The 18,417-nt window shown below is 39.5% G+C and overlaps 1 protein-coding gene across 25 annotated transcripts in view; it reads left to right on the forward strand.

The window, feature by feature from the left end:
• The window catches only part of znf536 (zinc finger protein 536), a 497,364-nt gene that overhangs the window by 312,541 nt on the left and 166,406 nt on the right, over positions 1–18,417 (forward strand). For 14 of the 25 annotated variants that reach the window (XM_087261688.1, XM_087261685.1, XM_087261686.1 and 11 more), the window contains one exon: positions 9,217–9,349. The exons of the other annotated variants lie outside the window; for them this stretch is intronic. In XM_087261688.1, the coding sequence (XP_087117814.1) occupies positions 9,261–9,349 (89 nt within the window). In that variant the 5' untranslated portion in view covers positions 9,217–9,260. The remainder of the gene's footprint in view (positions 1–9,216; positions 9,350–18,417) is intronic. 25 annotated transcript variants of the gene reach the window in all.

Genomic DNA, 18,417 nt, shown 5'->3' on the forward strand with positions numbered 1-18,417 from the left:
TTAACGTAAGTAAAGCAATTACGGTAATAGACTTTAAGTAACTCTAATCAAATTACACAACTTTAAAATGTAATTTGTTACAATACTGCGTTCCTCAAAAATGTGATTAAAATACAGTAATGCGTTACTGTGGAACTATTTTAGTGCATAGTGGAATTTTAATTAAGCTGAATTTCAACTCTGAAATCTGAACTTTACAAGAACTATGTTAAGCCGCTTTGACACAATCTACATTGTGAAAAGCGTTATATAAATAAACATGAATTGAATTGAATATTTATTTATTATTATTGTTTTAGGGTTTAAATTTGGCTTAATCACTGGCAGATTCAGTCTATGTGATTACATTCCCAGCTTTTAGAAAGTTGTAAAACAGAAACTGAATTTCTATAATAAAACATCTGAGAAACATTTAAAACAAAAAAAAGTGAGCCATGCATTTTACTGCACTTTGCATTATTAAAAAATTACAAGTGTGATCTTTAAATCAAAACCAAGAATGAACTGAAGCAGTAACTATTTACATTTTTCACATTTTATGGGAAAAACTGAGTAAAAGCAGCCCATGAATTAAAAGTCTTCTCCTCCTCCTCCTGAACAATGCTCCAGCACACTTTTAGATAGATTATAAATCCCCCTATGAGAGAGCCTGCAACAGCTGTTGGCAGACATACTAGATATGAGAATAGCAGCATAGGATGAAGGAGCATTAAAAATTAATATGCTATTTAGCCTAGGTGTATTTTAGGTATTTGACATTTTCATGTCCGGGACAGACTAAATTTATTCATAGTACAGAAAATAAAAAAAAATAAAAATAGAAAAAAGATTGTGAAGGGGTGTTAAGAGAGCTGTAAGCGGAGGCCGCTAGCTTTCTTTCTTTCTTTTTTATGGTCACCCTTTCATTCAGTAATGATAGGTGTTAAGACATTGTCTATGGAGGAGACTGGAGCCCATTATGAGCGCGGTAATAATTAGCACATTGCACAAAGGGAACCGTTTGCCTCTTAAGCCTCTGCTTAATGCTTTTTTGTTGTATTGTTTTGCTATTTTTATTTCTATTTATTTTGTTTTCTGGTGTTTTTTCCCATCTCTTTGTGTTCTGTTGAATGGTTAAAGGAACTGTGTGAGCGAGTGTGTGCGCGCGTGTGTGTGTGTGTGTGTGTGTAGACGAGACAGTGAGAGTGGAAATCCCAGCTTCAGTAGTGATTAATTACTAATACTCCCTCAGAACATCTCTCTATCCCTGACTATCTAATCACACTGAAATCTAAGACATGTCCTGAGAGGAGAAGAGACGATAGGACTACATGGACCATCTCTCTCTCTCTTCATTGTAACTTTATCAATCTCACAATCTCTCTTCCTTTTCCTTAAAGGAACAGTTCACTCTGAGATAAATCATTTACACAATTGTCCTCTCATGTTTCTGAAAACTGTGTCCTTCCACAAAGAAATGTCCAAGAATGTCCAAGCTGCTCAGTTCCGAATAGTTAAGTCGATGGTAACTTCATATGTCACCAATTGAATTGAATTGAATATTTTCAGGGAAAATATATAATAATAATAATAATAATAATAATAATTCCTTACATATTTCACCAGATTGCACACCACACACCAGCTGATTGTTAGAAAGGAGATGAAGCCAATTATGATATGGTTATGGTTAGGAGGCCATGATGGACAGAGGCAAGTGAGCAAATTTGGCCAGGGTGTCAGGGTTAAACCCTTACTCTTTTTAGAAGGACATCTTTTTTAGCAACCACAGGGTGTCAGGACCTCGGGTTAACGTCTCATCCAAAAGACGGGACTCACTAAGCAGTATAGAGTCCCCTTCACTATACTGGGGTGTTAGGACCCACACAGACCACAGGTTGAACGCCCCCTACCGGCCTCACTAACACCACTTCTGGCAGCAACCTGGCTTTTCCATGTGGCCTTCTACCCAGGTACCGATCGAGCGTAGCCCTGCTTAGCTTCTGTGGGCGACCATGTGAGAGTTGCAGAGAGCTAGCTGCCAGCTGTAATTTCAGTCTGTTCTTTACAGAAAATTGCAGTAGTTAGATTTCAAAGCCAAAAATGATATTACTTTTATAGCAAGAGTGACTTATTTTTAGCCATAAGTGTGAGCCTGGACCACTTACTTTTTGTTGCACAGGTATAGTTTTTGGCAGTTGCCAAAAAGTACATTGTATGAGTCAAAATTATACATTTTTTTTAAATGCAAAATTTTTTATTTTTTATTTTTGTAAATTCCTACTGTAAATATATCTTAAATTACACAACTTTAAAAATGATTTTCTTAGTATTTTTTATTTTGAACACCCAGATTTCAGATATTCAGGTAGTTTTATCTCATACCATTTTTTAAAGACTAACAACCTATATTCCAATATAAATCGTATTTAATCAGTCTTCAAGTGTGTCAATCTAGTGTAAATCTCAATTTCGAAAAACAAAATGTACATTTATGACTAGTTTTAGTGACTAGGTCACAATTTATAAAACATGAAATACAGAATTATCAGGAACATCAATTCATAGCCACAGCCATATCACCCTGCAGCCCAAAACGGTTACTCACTGAAGCTAGGGTTGAGCCTGGCCACTACCTGGATGGGAAACCAGATTGGAAAACTACACTCTAAAATCAAAAATGTAAAGGCAACTCAAACCGTGTGAGGAAACCCATTGCAACAATCCTTTGAAGTTCAAAAACTAATCCTAACGAGTACTGTGAACTTAATCTATTTGAGTAAACAAAGCAATTTGAGCACAGTAAAACCCAATAAATGAAGAGAACTCAAATCAACTGAGTACTGTAAAACCCTATAAGTTAAGGCAACTCAAACTGTTTGAGGACTCCATTTAAGTTGAGGTAATGAGGTATTTAATTTACTCACTACCTTCAACACTGAGTTCAAAACTTTTTTCAAATGAGTAGAATTACCTTTCAGTCAATTTTGAGTTAACTACACTCATTTGGTTTGATTAAGTTGACTGTTGGGATTTACAGTGGGTTGCTGTTGGAAGTGGTGTTAGTGAGGCCAGCAGGGTGCGCTCAACCTGAGATCTGTTTGAGTTTTAATGTCCCAGTATAGTGAAGGGGACACTATACTATCAGTAAGCACCGTTTTGCAAATGAGATGTTAACTAAGATCTCTGGGTCCTCCTCATCATGGCCTGCCAATCATCCTCATCTACTGAATTGGCTCTATCACTGTCTCTCCACTCCACCAATAGCTGGTGTGTGGTGAGCTCACTGGCGTCGTTGTCCTGTGGCTACCGTCGCATCTTCCAAGTGGATGCTGCACACTGATGGTGGTGTGGAGATACTCTCTTATGATTGTGAAGAGATTTGGGCGTATGGCCATACACGATAAATGCGCTATATAAGTACACATTACATTACGTAACATGGTCTTTGTGTCATTATTGTATTTTTTTCTGAAGTTTCAAATGAAATCAAATCCAATCACTGTTGCTTTCTAGATTCATTAGATTTCAACCGGAGCCATAAGTACAATTTTATAGTGCAGTTAGCATACATTTCAATTGTTTTGCTGTTGTTGTTGTTGTTTTTTTTTATTTGACAGTTCCAGTACCCATCCATATTCACTGTTCAGAAGCCCTCCACAGAGGAAATAAACTCAAAAGAATTCATAACTATACATTTACATTTATCACTTTACCCAGTCTTCTTTTGTTCTTCCCTTTCTCTTTATCCATGTCTAGTATCCGTCCTCACTTTTCATCCGCTAATTCGCTATCAGTCCATATGCGTCTCACCAGGATTTGTGTAACATGCCCGACTCCCCCTCACTTCTCCCGCTCTCATTCTCTCCCTCTCTCAGGTGTTATATATATACATACACTGTTACTCCCTGAGGTAATATTTAGCAATGGCATGTTTAACACCACAACCCTCCAGTCACGGATCCTCACATCATGCTTAAAAAACAGAGACGGGTGACATGCTTCTGAATCTGCTGCGTTTCCATCTCTGAAGAAAACAATGCTTTTATTTAACAGTTATAGCTATTACAGGATCACAAAAAAAAGAGTAAAAAATCTCAAGGCAAGGATAATTTCCATAGATATCTCACACTACAAAGAAAGCTGGAAATCAAAGCATTGCCGTCATTTAAAGAACGACTTTTGGAATGACACTCTTCATTTTTATTTATTTTTTTCAACTGGTGAAGTATTTGCATAGCTGAAGTTAGCAGTCTCTCTTGACAGGCTGAGGAGAACAAACAAAAGCGTTCTCTCCAGAGACTCTCTCTGCCACGTAGGGTGATGCAAGCTTACATATATTAACAGCACTTTGTACAATCGCTAACTATCACAGCGAGTCCTCAAAGTCTCATTTTTGTCTGTTTTTGAGCAGAGTGTTTGGCAGCCTGGTGTCACCGCTGTCAGGGTTGCATGAAAGTAGCCATGTTTGATATGCTGGGTGTTTGTAGCTGCTCTGCGGCTGTGTTTGGACATGTGCGACGTAGTCTTCGGTCCCTTCGGGTCAGCCTGCGTGCAAGCTTGCGTGTTTCCCCATGTGGCGGGAGGGTTGGAGTGTCAGAGTGGATGTGCCTTTGAGGCCGCGGCACAGCAGATTAGCGTCTTTTCTTATCATTCAAATCAAGCCTTCGCTCCCTTTGAAAAACATATTGTACACATCCCTTCCCTCCCCCTGTCGCCCCTGACGACAATCTGCGGCCATGATGGCTGACTCTGAGGAGCTTCCCTGGGCCAGTGGTGGAGAGAGAGTGAGGAAGACTGGATGAAACAGAGAGAGATCCTCAGGGGACTGTGGAGGGAGGGCTTGTCCGTCCCGGACCCTCTACCACATCATCAGAGTGTGATCACAGCTGCGTAATTGATATATGGCTGTGGCTGTCTCTTCTCCTCACCCTTGTTAAGGTCAACTTATCTACATTTCACTCCTTATTTCTCCACTCCTATTATATACTGACTGACTGGTGCGGCCTGTCCTGCCGAAAATATGAATTGAGGATGAAACAAGCGAGCGCTTGTAGAGGAAGGGGGGGCTGCCTTTATTCCGGTGCCTAACCCTTGCCTGTTATCAAAGTAACTTCCAGCTTATTAGTAACAAAAGGCCTTTTTCTCCTGCTCTCATCCCTCCCCCTCCTCCTTCCTCCTTTGTGCGGGCCGTGTTCGCTAGCGCTTCCTGAATTAAACTGCTGGCTTCCTGTTCTTTTATATGCATGGCCACATCTGGGGGAGCTTGCTCGCAGCCCCGCTGCTTAATAACAATCACCTTCCCTTTCAGTCGCCCCTGATTGTTTCTAATTCACTCTGACAGATAGTGGCTGACAAGCCGCCCGCGCCTCCTCCCTCCGTGACCCCGGCTCACTCACCATACTTATACCGCCTGTCATTTTTAATATTTGATTTCGCTTTTAAAGTTATGTGTTTTAGTCCGGTGATGAAATCAGTGTTTAACCGAAACACAAAATGGATCTCTCTCTCCCACTTTCTCCCGGGTTCTTTTTTGGCACAGACTCGTTCTTTTCCTGTTCTTTCTTCCTTCGCTTTCTGTCTCTGTGGCTTTGCTTCTCATTGGAGACAATGGGGCGAAGGTGGTTTAAATGCCACGCAGGGGTGGCACAATGGTGTTGCGAAGATTTCTTTTTTTTTTCTTCTTGATGATGAAGTATGGCTGGGTGATTTATCGAAAAATAATCAAAATCGTCATTCAGAACCAATAATCGAACAACTTTTTCCAGCTCAATTTTTTCAATTACTTTCCCCTACAGCGCGTGGGGTCTCGTAACCCAGCTCTGTTTGTTACTATTGTGTTACTTTGCGATACATTGGCGATGATTGGAAGCTGCACCAGAGATGCCTTGAGACGACATGTTTTCCATTACATCAAAATTATTATTTGAGTTAAAATATTTGTTTACAGAAGATGCAAAAAATGGACTGTTTAATATAATATTTACAGGATTAAGAAGAGATCCTACTTATTTTCTACCTTTAATATGAAAAACATTGAAAATTATTTATTTTGTTTACAAAAGTGTGAGTTGTTAGTTGTTTATCACTTTTTTGTATAAGAAAGTGAAATTGGTTTAGGCAATGTATGTTTTAATTTCAGTTGTCCAATGCTGATGTTCAATAAATAATCATAGATTGTAGATAGTGTGTGTTTCCTTTAATTATTTTTAAATCAAGTAATGCACCCGTCATACAAACATCTCCTACTTGTAATTTGTGAGCTGATTTACTGTACAAATCTTGTCTTTTAACTATGAGGGCAAAAAAATACATAAATAATCAAATCGTTTATTAATCGTAATCGAGTTATTTATCGAGATTTCGATTTTAGGCCAAATCGCCCAACCCCTATGATGAAGTCCATAAGGGCGTCTGGTCCAAAGGAGTCTATAAAAAACGGGTAGATTGGATGGAGTCATGGCCATGTTTTCCATTTATTAATGTGAAAGAGAGTGTGAAGCACAGCAAACATTTTATTCGACAATTATTCACCAGTGGCTTCGGGCTCATAGATTTGTAGAGGTTTCAGTCAAGTCGTTCTCAGCTGATATCCATTAAAAACACGTAGACATGCAATATTTATACTTATTTGTTTTCTGACGGCACGGGGCCACTACTAGAGTGTTGAGAGAATGGATGGATGCATTGACAAGTAGATGGATTGCATTTGGTGAGAAATCCATTCAGTTATTCGATCAAAGTACAGCCCTACTTTGACTGAAAATGAATTATATTTATATATTTTTAAGTCTGTTCCATGATGGTCTCTTATATCTGTTAAGAGCTTTCTTGCTGTTCAGACATTATATTCGATAGTTCAAAAATAGCAACAGTAATTCCCTGGCAAAAACTTTGACTATTTTAATTGTATTATTATTATTATTATTATTATTATTATTATTATTATTATTATTATTATTATTATTATTATTATTATTATTATTATTATTATTATTCATTTTCTTTTTGGCTTTGTCCCTTTATTAATCAGGGGTTGCCACAGCGGAATGAACCGCCAACTTGTCCAGCAAATGTTTTACGCACTGGATGCCCTTCCAGGTGCAAATTTTCCCATCACTGGAAAAATAATAGTAATAATAATAATAATAATAATAATAATCATTATTATTATTATTATTATTATTATTATTATTATTATTAATAATAATAATAATATTTATCCATTTTTTTCCGGCTTTGTCCCTTTATTATTCAGGGGTTGCCAACTTATCAGGCATATGTTTTATGGATGTCTTTCCAGCTGCAAATTTCCCCATCACTGTGAAAATTATTATTATTATTATTATTATTATTCTTATTAGATTCAATTTAGTTAGGTCTGTTCAAGTTTTCAGCTGTTTTTCAGCTGGAGTTTCTAACATTATAGGACTGATAGTCATGCAGGGTTGATTTTGACATATTAAAAGGGCTTGAGGGTGAAAATAAATATCAAAGCCAAAGAGAGTCTGTGTAAAGTAGCGAAAAAGAAAACGCAGACAAACATCTTCTAGTGTCTTGACAGCTATCTTTGTGCCTCGCAATTTACCTTAAACTACAGTACTTAACGGTTTCAGAGCAATTGAAATCAAACACTTCCAGCCTAACATATTCGTATCATTATTTTTACAAAGCACCATGTATGGCTCTTTAATCAGTCAATCACAGAGTCTGTGCCATCATAATGCACCCCTCACGCTTCCTGTTGTTCAAACACTATCACAGTTGAAATCAATAGAATTGTATTTTTAACTCACTTCAATCAAAACACCCACACTGTTTGTGTACTCTGCTCTCTCCATCAATAGTCTTAAGACCAAAAACTAAACTATTGCGTTGATGTTCAACCTACCGAACACACAGGCGTCACTTCATTCCGGAAAGCGACAGTGCCTTGGGCGTGCCCAAGTCCAGTACTTCTTTTCCTTTTTTTTTTTTTCCTTTTTTTTTTTTGAATGACAAACACAGAACTAATTGGAGAACTGCTGCATGTTTTCACTAAAGGCACAATTTAATTACATTTGAACCGGGAACGAGTATTTTGGGAATGTGATATATTCGTTCAAACAAATGGAGCGAGAGAAATGCAATATTTGTTTTGCTTTGATTAGCAGATTGGCAGGGATTTTTTTTTTTTTTTTGTCGTTGTTGTTTTGAGAAAGGGACAAGAACTCTTTCCCCAAACTTTCTTTTGTTCACCTAAAAGAGCAATACTTTGAGTACAGCCATCTCAAAACCAAATTAACATTAAAATTATCCTCGTCCTGAGGGTCTGTGACTGTGGGCTACATACATTAGCCAACATGTAGCTTTCTCAGTCCTATGGTGGCACCCCTGATAAATTCTTTATTAATAACTTTCTAAATAATGTAAAGTGTATTGTTGTCTCCGAGGTTGTATTAATAAACATGAAGGAATTTGTTTGTCTTTAACAAAGCATGATTAATGCACATTAGCGTGTGGATTCCTGATTCACAGTCTTCTCTTCCAGTCCAATGAAAAAAAGAAGAAGAAAAAAAGCACACCCATCAGCATTAAATATTTATGGCACAATATTAATGGTTTTGTAAAGAAAATAACAAGTTATTAATCCTCTGATTAACAACTGATTAACCTTTTTATTAAACACGTGATCCGTGCTTCATGGATTCAGGATGTGTCGCTCGAGTGTGCTGCAGAATAATTATTTTTGTGTCTTTTTTAATTGCAAAAATTGCACGGATGAACTGTTTTTCTGCCCTTTTTTCTTCTCAAACATGCACAGATAGAGACGGATACAGCGCTGGCGACACAATATTTTGCCGATGTGAAGCGACCCCGGCGCATCCTACAGAAAATAAAACATGCACTAAATATAGCAGGACATAACTGCGGACAATGAGGTTTAATTCTCGCATCCGTTTATTCCCGTGTTATTGGCATGTGTGCGAAAATAAGGAGAATGCACGCACTGCTAAAGGACAAGCGGTCCTCCATCTCTGTCTGTCTCTGCTCATCTCACTGCCATTGTGTGTATTTTTAGGTCTTGCCTGAGTCAGTTCAAGCACAATTATGCTTATGTTTCACACACGCCAAGTGTGACTTCATTTTACAGAGAGGAAATGGGGGGGAAAGGGCTGCCCGGGCAGTTTTGCAAATAAAATAAAATTATGTCATTTATAGCATTTCACATTGTCACGATTTCCTGCTGCTTTCCAGCTTCCTGATACACAGAGGGACAGGCAGAAAGTGTATGTAAAGTTATGAAGGAAGGCCAGCAGGTCCCCCCTCCTCCTCCTCCTCCTGCTCGCCTGGCCGGCGAATCTCCTTGGGAATGCAACACCCGCCTCAGGTGATTAATACAAAAACGTGGGGCCTGGGCTGTTTTACAAACATCAAAAAAAGAAAAGAAAATGTAATTCATAATGCGTTTTTATACCCTGACCCCTGCCATCTATTGTGCAGCTATTCTTTAGCTTGCAGAATCCATCAAAGGCCATAGTGTTTTGAAAACCGCCAACAATAGCAGTCTTTGTGTGGAGATGTGTGTGGGGATAAGGGTGTTGGGACACTTGTTGTTTTTTATGCCTGGTCTTATGATGGATTGGTGCTTGTTCGGTAGGGTGTCTTTGTTAACTTTCTCTCACACTCTCTCTTTAAATATTTCGAATCTTACCTTCAGTGACTTTCCATCACCCCCCTTGCTCATTTTGCGCTATCAGTTTTTCTCCTTCTGTCCTGCTGTTGAGTGTTTCTTCCTCCCTCTTAACCTTTTTTCTTCTCTCTGCAGAGTCCTTCATCTTTTCTTTCTTTTATCATGCAGTCTTTCCTTCTCTCTCTCTCTCTCTCTCTCTCTCTCTCTCTCTCTCTCTCTCTCTCTTTCTCTCTCTCTCTTTCAATCTTCATGCAAGCAAACTGGCCACCCTGGGAATCCTGGCAGTCAGTCACACGCCCCTCCAAAAACAATTATCTTTGAACTTGCTTTTAGTGCTGTTTGTCCTAATTACAGATCATTTTCCCTGTCACATTTCTACTTTTATTGCAGTTTTGCCCTGAATGTTGATCCTATTGAGGTTCAACCTTATTTTACTCGCTGGAACACCCCTAAGACCTGGATTCATCTACTATTCCCCTGTGCCTTTTGCTCTCTCTTTTCAGATTTGATTTTTTTTCTCTCCTTTTCTTCCATTTCTTTCTTTTTTTGATGTATCATTTTTTTTGTAGCATTATCTTATTGAATTAGACTGAGATCCCAAAATACACATCGAGGATGGCCTGCTTTATTTCTGGTGTTAAAGTTTAGTCTTTGCTATGTGTGTGTGTGTGTGTTTGAGGTATGAGCAGCCGTAAGGCATGCTAACTTCAGTCCCACTGGGAAACCCTGCGTGTATTTTTAGTTCTCTGCTACAGAGGTGGACTTCGTTGTAATTAAAACCAAGTAAAGGTGGTTAATTCCTTCCTTTGCCTGACTGCTTCAAATATCAATCTGCTCTGTTTTAAACGTATCACACATACGCGTACACACAAACACCCACATGCGTGCTTAGCATAACACACTCACATATACATGCACACGAGCTCGTAAGCCTCTTACAGATCCGATTCTGCAAGCAGACACAACATGCGCTGGAGTTGCAAGGAGAGGTTTAGACATGGTGCAGGGCCTTTTTCAATTAGAGGCGTATCGCACACAGCCCGATAGGATCGTAATGCAGCGGGTCCGGGTCATTGGTAGGATGTGGGATTAGAACTACCTAGTGGTTCTGGCAGAGCAGAAAAACTCTAAACATCACAGCAGGCAGACACTTCTGCCTTTTATTCTTCTCTTCTGCAAGTCACATAGTGGAGAGATAATAGAGATGTCTTGGTGAGCTTCACAGAGTGCCAGAATATCTCTCTCTCTCTCTCTCTCTTTCTCTCTCTATCTCTCTCTGTTTTCCTCTTAGTTTATAGGGCCAGTGTTAACGTATTACAAATTTTGCTTAAATAGGATAATTCACCTAATAATAATAACTATATATATATATATATATATATATATATATATATATATATATATATATATATATATATATATATATATATATATATATATATATATATATATATATATATATAATGTTTTCCCAGAGATGGGTTGCAGCTGGAAGGGCATCCGCTGCGTAAAACATGTGCTGGATAAGTTCTCGGTTCATTCGGCTGTGGCGACCCCAGATTAATAAAGGGACTAAGCCGTAAAGAAAATAAATGAATGAATTAAATGGGCGACGCGGTGGCACAGTAGGTAGCGTTGTCACCTCACAGCACGAAGGTTGCTGGTTCAAGCCTCAGCTGGGTTAATTGGCATTTCATTGTGGAGTTTGCATGTTCTCCCCATGATATAGGGGTGTCCAAAGATATGTGGTATAGGTGAATTGGGTAAGATAAAATTCTCATGTGTGAATGCGTGTGTATGGATGTTTTTCCCAGTGATAGGTTGCAGCTGGAATGGCATCTGCGTTAAAGAAACGCAGTAAAACAAATGCTGGATAAGTTGGCGGTTCATTCCGTTGTGGCAACCCCTGATTAATAAAGGGACTAACTGAAAAGTAAAAAAAATGAATTAACTTGTTTGTTTGTTTGTTCGCACAAATGTCCACATCAAATGTACTATCAAGTGATAATGCAACAAATACTTCTAATTAAATGTGTTTTATTTGTATGTATTTAATTTAAATTTAATCATTAGTTTATACATTTTTTAGAGAGAATTCTTTTGATTATTTTGTTCATGGTATATCCAGTTGTGGTCACAGTTTTTATAATTACCTGCATAGCATACCAGCATTTAACAGTTTAGTTGTTTTCCAAATCCACTGCTGGCAAGCAGCATCACCACAACATAACTTGTGTTTGGATGAACAGTCCTTGACTCTCAAGTTTGTTTTGAGAAATAAAGAACAGTTTTTTTAGACTAGCTAAGTTAGTTATAGTTAGGATCCAGCAATCCACCTGTGCTAGTTAAAGAGTAAATTACATTATTGTTTATGTACATATCTTCATTACCCACCAGTTGAGAAAAAACTGCTGTACGTCATTTCTTCCTTTATAATCACAAACCTGTATGTTAGTTAATCTTGGTAATCCAGCCACTGACACTCAATGTGTGTGAGAGAAAGAAAGAGAGTGAGAGAGAATAGCTACTTAGCCAGTCTCTTATCTTCATTTACTCTTCTCTCTCCATCTATCTCTCTTTTTTCACCTTTGCTGTTTTTCATGGAGTATTGCTGCTTCTCAAAAGACAGAAAGCAGACAATTTGGAGCACAGAGAACGTTGATAGTGCTGTGAAGTGCCCCCTCGAGGAGGTCCAGGCGCATACACACACACATTGGAGAGTTGTTCATTTATTCCTTGCTCTGATGAGAACAGCACTTCGTGTCTTTAGTGTTTTGTGGCTCATAACACTATGCTCTTACATATATGTCTGTGTGTGTGTGTGTATATACATACATACATACATATATATATATATATATATATATATATATATATATATATATATATATATATATATATATATATATATATATATATATATATATATATATAAACACACATTAGAAAGAGAGGCGACTGTATTCTTTTTGTACTCACTGTTCTGCACATACATATAAATGCTGCGGAGACATAATTGGTTTACTGCTTGTTTAAACAGAACATTGCTTTTCTATGCTGCAACAAAAAGATATTTAAGTCCTCAATGCTCAGCTTTCCAGTAATGTAGACTGAAATACACACTGTCAAAGTGTGTGTGATGCTTTAGGTGCGCATATTGTTTCTTTCTTTGTTTCAAACGCTAGAATATACGGTGACAGACCTTGATAGGTGTTTTGTTGGTATATCGCTCTCCTGGTTTAATGAGGTTGTTTTCTATTCCGACCCAATTGTCAGTTCGCCTCTACGTTCTCTCTGTCATTCTCTGCCTCTAATGCATTGACAAAGAGAGGCTTTTTTTTCCTCCTCCGAATCAACCGTTTCCTGAATCAAAGCGTGAGAACTTCAGCTGTATGCCACAGCAGCCCTCTTCTGCCACACTTCCTCTGTCTCCCTGCCTGTAGCTTGGCGGCTTCCTCCTCAGCAGGGGGAAAGGTAAATCATGTGAGGAGAAGGACTGGGGAAGGGTAGCTGACTGTGACACGTACCTGTCAGCAGGTACTCAAAATAATTGGTAAATGACTGTAGCGGGATGGAGAGGGCTCTCTCTTTCCCTCCTCCATTTGATAAATATTTGAAGTTGCCAGGCGGTTGTCGAGCGCAGCGCAGAGAGTGAGAATATCACAGACGTTGAGCTGGGAAAGCAGACGTAACGGAGACGGGCGTAATGTGTGCGGATTGAAAGAGATGTGAGTGAAACACAAGTTGAGTAATACATTTCAGAAGTTTAAAGCAAATCTGCTGGGACTCGATTTTATAACCTAGCGAAGCAGACCTGCGTTTATACCTGCATTAACTCAATTATGTAGAGTATGCTTATATTAGATAGGCTATGCGCACACACTTGCACCGACTTCAGTTGGCAGCCCTCTGCCACTCACACACATTAAATGTGAAAAATGCATAATTCTTCATAATTTTGAAACAATGCCATGGAAAGTTCAGTCCGATAATTACTCGGCGGACAAATGTGCTTTAACATTGGGAAATCTTCGCTCCCTGCCAATTTTAAGAGCGCCATTGGGCTCTGTTTGTCTGATAATGAACAGTATTCATTTTCATCATGTTCCTTCACCCCTCCTCAACTCCCTTTACACCATAGTCAATTAAAGCCCTGAGGGCCCTTCTGTGCATAAAGGGATATATAACTCTTTTGACATTTGGCTGCGGACATATTAGGCACACCCAGAGCACATTTAGAGCAAATAGCCTTTATAGTGCATTTAAAACGCCCCATTCCAGCTACAGCCAAAAAGGGCGACTGAGGTCTGGCCAAAGAGTCTTCATTCGCTTTATGAGGAAAGGTAAGGGCATTGCATCAGCATGTCGAGTTGAAGGAGGACAGAAGAGTAAATGGGCATTGAGATCAGTAAATATTTTTGCAGGTTCAATATTTTGGCACTACTCCAATGGGAAGCTAAGGGTTTTTGGTAATCTCATTTCAAAGACAGCTGTGTAATGGCATCTTTGAGACAACCAACATGAACACCAATCCTGGGCAAAGGAGTTTCAATGGCAAAGGACCCCTTAGTGTAGAGTAAGTGTGCTAGGCTAAAATGAAGGAGTGAGTATACGAGGCCATGGAGGCGCGTCCATAGCCGTTTCCGCTCTGATGATAGTGACTGGGGGACCCAGATAGGACGTTTGGGTAATGAGGCGTGAGGAGCACGTCCTATCCTCACACGCCTAGTGAGTGCTCCTCCAGGGCTGTCTGGAGCAGACTTGCAGGGTCATGCATGGCGCTCATTGGCATAAAACAGCTAGAGGTGTGAAACTCATCCCCTGAGCCCTTAGCCTCTTCGCCCTATAATGCTGAGTCAACTGAGTGACAGGGCAGCCTGCTCCGATGTGTGGAGCTGGGACTTAGCCGTTGTTCTAGCACTGGAAGCTCTTGCGAGATTAGACACCAAAGGTTATGAAGCCGCTTGGCTTGAGTTACAACATCTTAAGGTGCTTCAGTACCCTTTTTCAAAGATTAACAATACCTTTTATGTTGGAGACATAGACCTGTGGCTGTAAAGTAAACTCCCTCGTTTCACTCTGTCGAAGCTCAGAAATCATCGCCCAATGTCAGAATTCCGGTGTCATCAGAAACAGCCCAGTCCTTCAATATTCGCCTCTGCTATCTTCTGTAACAAATAAATGTCCTGATACAGCAGCTCTCTCTCCTCGGGACATTTCCATTGACATACGAGAATCGGGGAGGAATTTTTGCATCGCTTGCATTCCAAATGAGCCACAGTAAGTGTTTTATGTGGACATTATTATCCCGATATGGCTCTCAATGCATGTAAAAAGGAATGACCCCACCGTCGTGATTTATTCATTCCTGTCTTGGATATATGCATAGGCTCCGAAAATCCTCGAATCTGCTCAGAATGAAGGCAGATATATAATTCATGAAAGCTAATGCATTGTTTCTGTTGCTTCATCTCGTGGCTCTTTTTCCCCCTCTCTGCCAGCCCATTCTCTGGCAAAAGGTTGGCAATAATATCAGTATTGAAATGAGAAGTTTGAAAGACGCACCGCTTCCTTTTTATGTGTGTGTAAACTGATTTGAATCACACATTGGGGGCTTACTGAGCGGAGCTTTAAATGTTAAATGGGGGTTGAAGTCTGCCTGAACTAATTTGTAGAGCTTTGCACCATGTTGACATTTAAATGTGATAAGAATAGAAAACTGTATGCCGACCTATTTTGAAGATGCTTTCGGAATACATTCACATCAGCCGCGGTCTATAATTAATAAAAAAAGACAGAATACCCCCCTCCCCCTCCAACCTTTTTTTTTTGCACCAGATTTGATTATAATACAACCCTTACAAGGCACAGAACGACAGAAAAAATAAAGAGGGACTAAAATATGAGCATGGAGGGAATTAAGAGCGAAGTGGATAGCACACACCTGGGTTTGGAGGAGGGGTAGAGATTGCATCGGCTGGCTGCTGTGCTATCACATTACCACGATCCAGCCCCTGTGTTTGTGAGAGCGAGCGGGGAGGAGAGGGACCTCGCCAAATCAGCATGCAAATAACGCCACATTGTTAACTTAATCAGATGCAGGAGAGAAAATATGGAGAGGGGAGAGGGAGGGAGGCAAGGAAAGATCGAGGGGAGGGGGCTGCACAAACAAGAGTCAGGGTCTTCTGAAATGGCGGAGAGTGAAAGATTAAACCTCTCTACCAATGGGGATGATGTTTGTGGGGTGCTAGTGTCAGGTCCCGCAGGGGTTAAGGGTGCATGCGTGTGTGTGTGTGTATGCGTGCACTACTGTTTGGGTTTGTATGTGTGTGCGTTAAACAAAAAGCAGAGATGATGGAGGCCTCTTCTCATAGATATATGAAGTGTTTCAGACATGCCGAGCCTAGTGATTGGCTTCGTCACAGCCAATCAAGTGACAGAGACCTGATGATCTATGTCTGTTTTAGGCAACCCTGTGTAACAGGTGTCATGTAGTTACTAGGGCTGTTTATAAATACACTAGCTGAAATTATTAGCCCTCCTTTGAAATACTAATTCTTTTAAAAATATTTCCCGAATGTTGTTCAACAGAGAGTATATATTTAAACACAATAGGCTCTATCATACAACCAGCGCAATAAGGCGCAAGACCTGTTTGGCGCGATTTGTTGCTATTTTCAGACCAGCGCATCCCTAGTTTTCATGTTTTACTCCACAGTGTTTAAATTGTAAATCCATTTGCGCAGATTTGTGGACTCGAGGGTGTTCCAGTCTAGAAAGGAGGTGTGTTAAGTCGCATTGTTGGCGTGTTGCTATTTTAAACTAAAACAGACTGCTCAATTGATCAGCTGAAAGCTGGTCTAAAGTCCAGTACAGAGCATGCTAGTTGTGTGCCTTAGAGCGCTTAATACACACAGGATGTACATCAATACACAAATATCTTAACAAATGAAAAAGAACTAAAGGAATAAAATGTTACAAAAATTATTATTTTCTACATAAATATAAAACCACTGCCTCCATGCCCTCTTCCTATCGGGGGGCTTTTTTCAGTTAATTCATGACAATTTGCTTTTGTTTAATGTTATTATTATTTGTTGTATTGTTTATTATATAAAATTTGTTATTAGTTTTAATAAAAAGAAGTTTAGATTTGTCCACCTGTCGGGTTTTGGAGACATATGCATCACTATATGGATCATAAGAACAGAACGTGTGTTTGAATAAAACTAGACCAGGCTTTGTTATAATTGTTCATTTATTAATTTGCTGGAAATTAGAACTGAATTTAGAAATAGATTTGGAACAAATCTTTGCCAAATTAACAAATGACATTAAATATGTAGACTGATGGATATCTTCAGAGGAGTGAGTTTCCTCCATTTCCTTGTACACAAAAATAAAGGACTAAAGTAAAGAGTAAAAGTAAAGAGAAAGTAAGGAAGCCGAATGGAGGAGGCTTGTTCTTTATCCTCCTGCTGCAGATGGTCTGTTTAACTGTTTTCCACTAGTGAAGCATTCAGTTTTTCCACTTACAAAGTCCGCTTTGTAAATAGCAAATGCACCATGGTGTGACATACCTGACTCTGAAAGGTAATAGGAGCTGAGACTCTGATTGGTTGTGATGTGATGCACATTATGCTTAAAACACACCCATAGCTCATTAAGAAAATAAGCACAACCGTGTTAGACAATGCGCCATGGCGCAAACCATATTTTTGCATCCTTAAAATAGCAAAAGTGGATTCAGACATGACCTTAATGCTTTTGCGCTATGGACTTCAGACTTTGTGCCTAGATTGTTAAAATAAACCCAATAATTTTAATAATTATATTTTATTTTTTACATTCATTTTTTTTCTGAATTTGGAGACACAAAATCTTGATTTGATTTAAATATGATTTATTCCAAATCATTTAAAAACTATAGAAAATAATGTCGTTGCTTCCCCACCCTCTCATTTATTAAGGGAATAATTCTTCTTAGACCATCAGTACATTTATACGCGTTTTAATGTAAACAAGCCATATCAACACACTATAAAAACCTCCTGTTTCCTCATCCAGCTGTAGCTTCTGACAGCCAAATTGCATGCCGAGGTCATGACCTCCTGACAGCACTCATACGGAGATCAGTATGTGAGGCGTGCTGGCGGCCGATGGGAACACACACAACATGTTAACATGGCAGCTCCAACCAAACCAAAACAGATGAAGGGAGTAATATGCGCAATCCCTACCCACGCATTAGAACCAAATAGCCACGTGCCCACCTCATGTCTCATGGGACTGAGAGATACCAGGAGGTCGTTTTTCACTAAAACATTCTTGGCTTTATGAACTTATCTTTCCTCTTTTTCCGTTTGCTTGCCTTCTGTCCTGTTGACTGCGGGTCACCACGGCAGCCCCCCTTGAAAGAGGATGAATGTGTTATCATGTTCAAGGTCACAGAGGGCGGGGAGGAGGATAAGAATGTGTCGAGCTGGCCAGGGGAAGAAGAACGAGGGATTGAGTGAGGAGATGTGTGGAATCTGGTACTCTGGCCAACCCAGAGCTCTCTCAAACTGTGCCTCTGTCTCTTCCCCATCAGTTAAACTCAGCTGCCCAAATGCTGCAGGTGGAGGGTCTTCCAGCGGCAGGCTGTGACTTCCAGGTCAAATGGGCTTAGCTTTGACTCTAAAGTCTTTTGACCCTCAGATTTTGATCACTGCTGCTAATACAGCAGATTGCTTAGCTGTATAGAATGTATAGAGACTCATGTGTGT

Source organism: Danio rerio, chromosome 7 (assembly GCF_052040795.2).
Source record: "Danio rerio strain M-AB ecotype USA chromosome 7, GRCz13ab, whole genome shotgun sequence".
Lineage (NCBI taxonomy): Eukaryota > Metazoa > Chordata > Actinopteri > Cypriniformes > Danionidae > Danio > Danio rerio.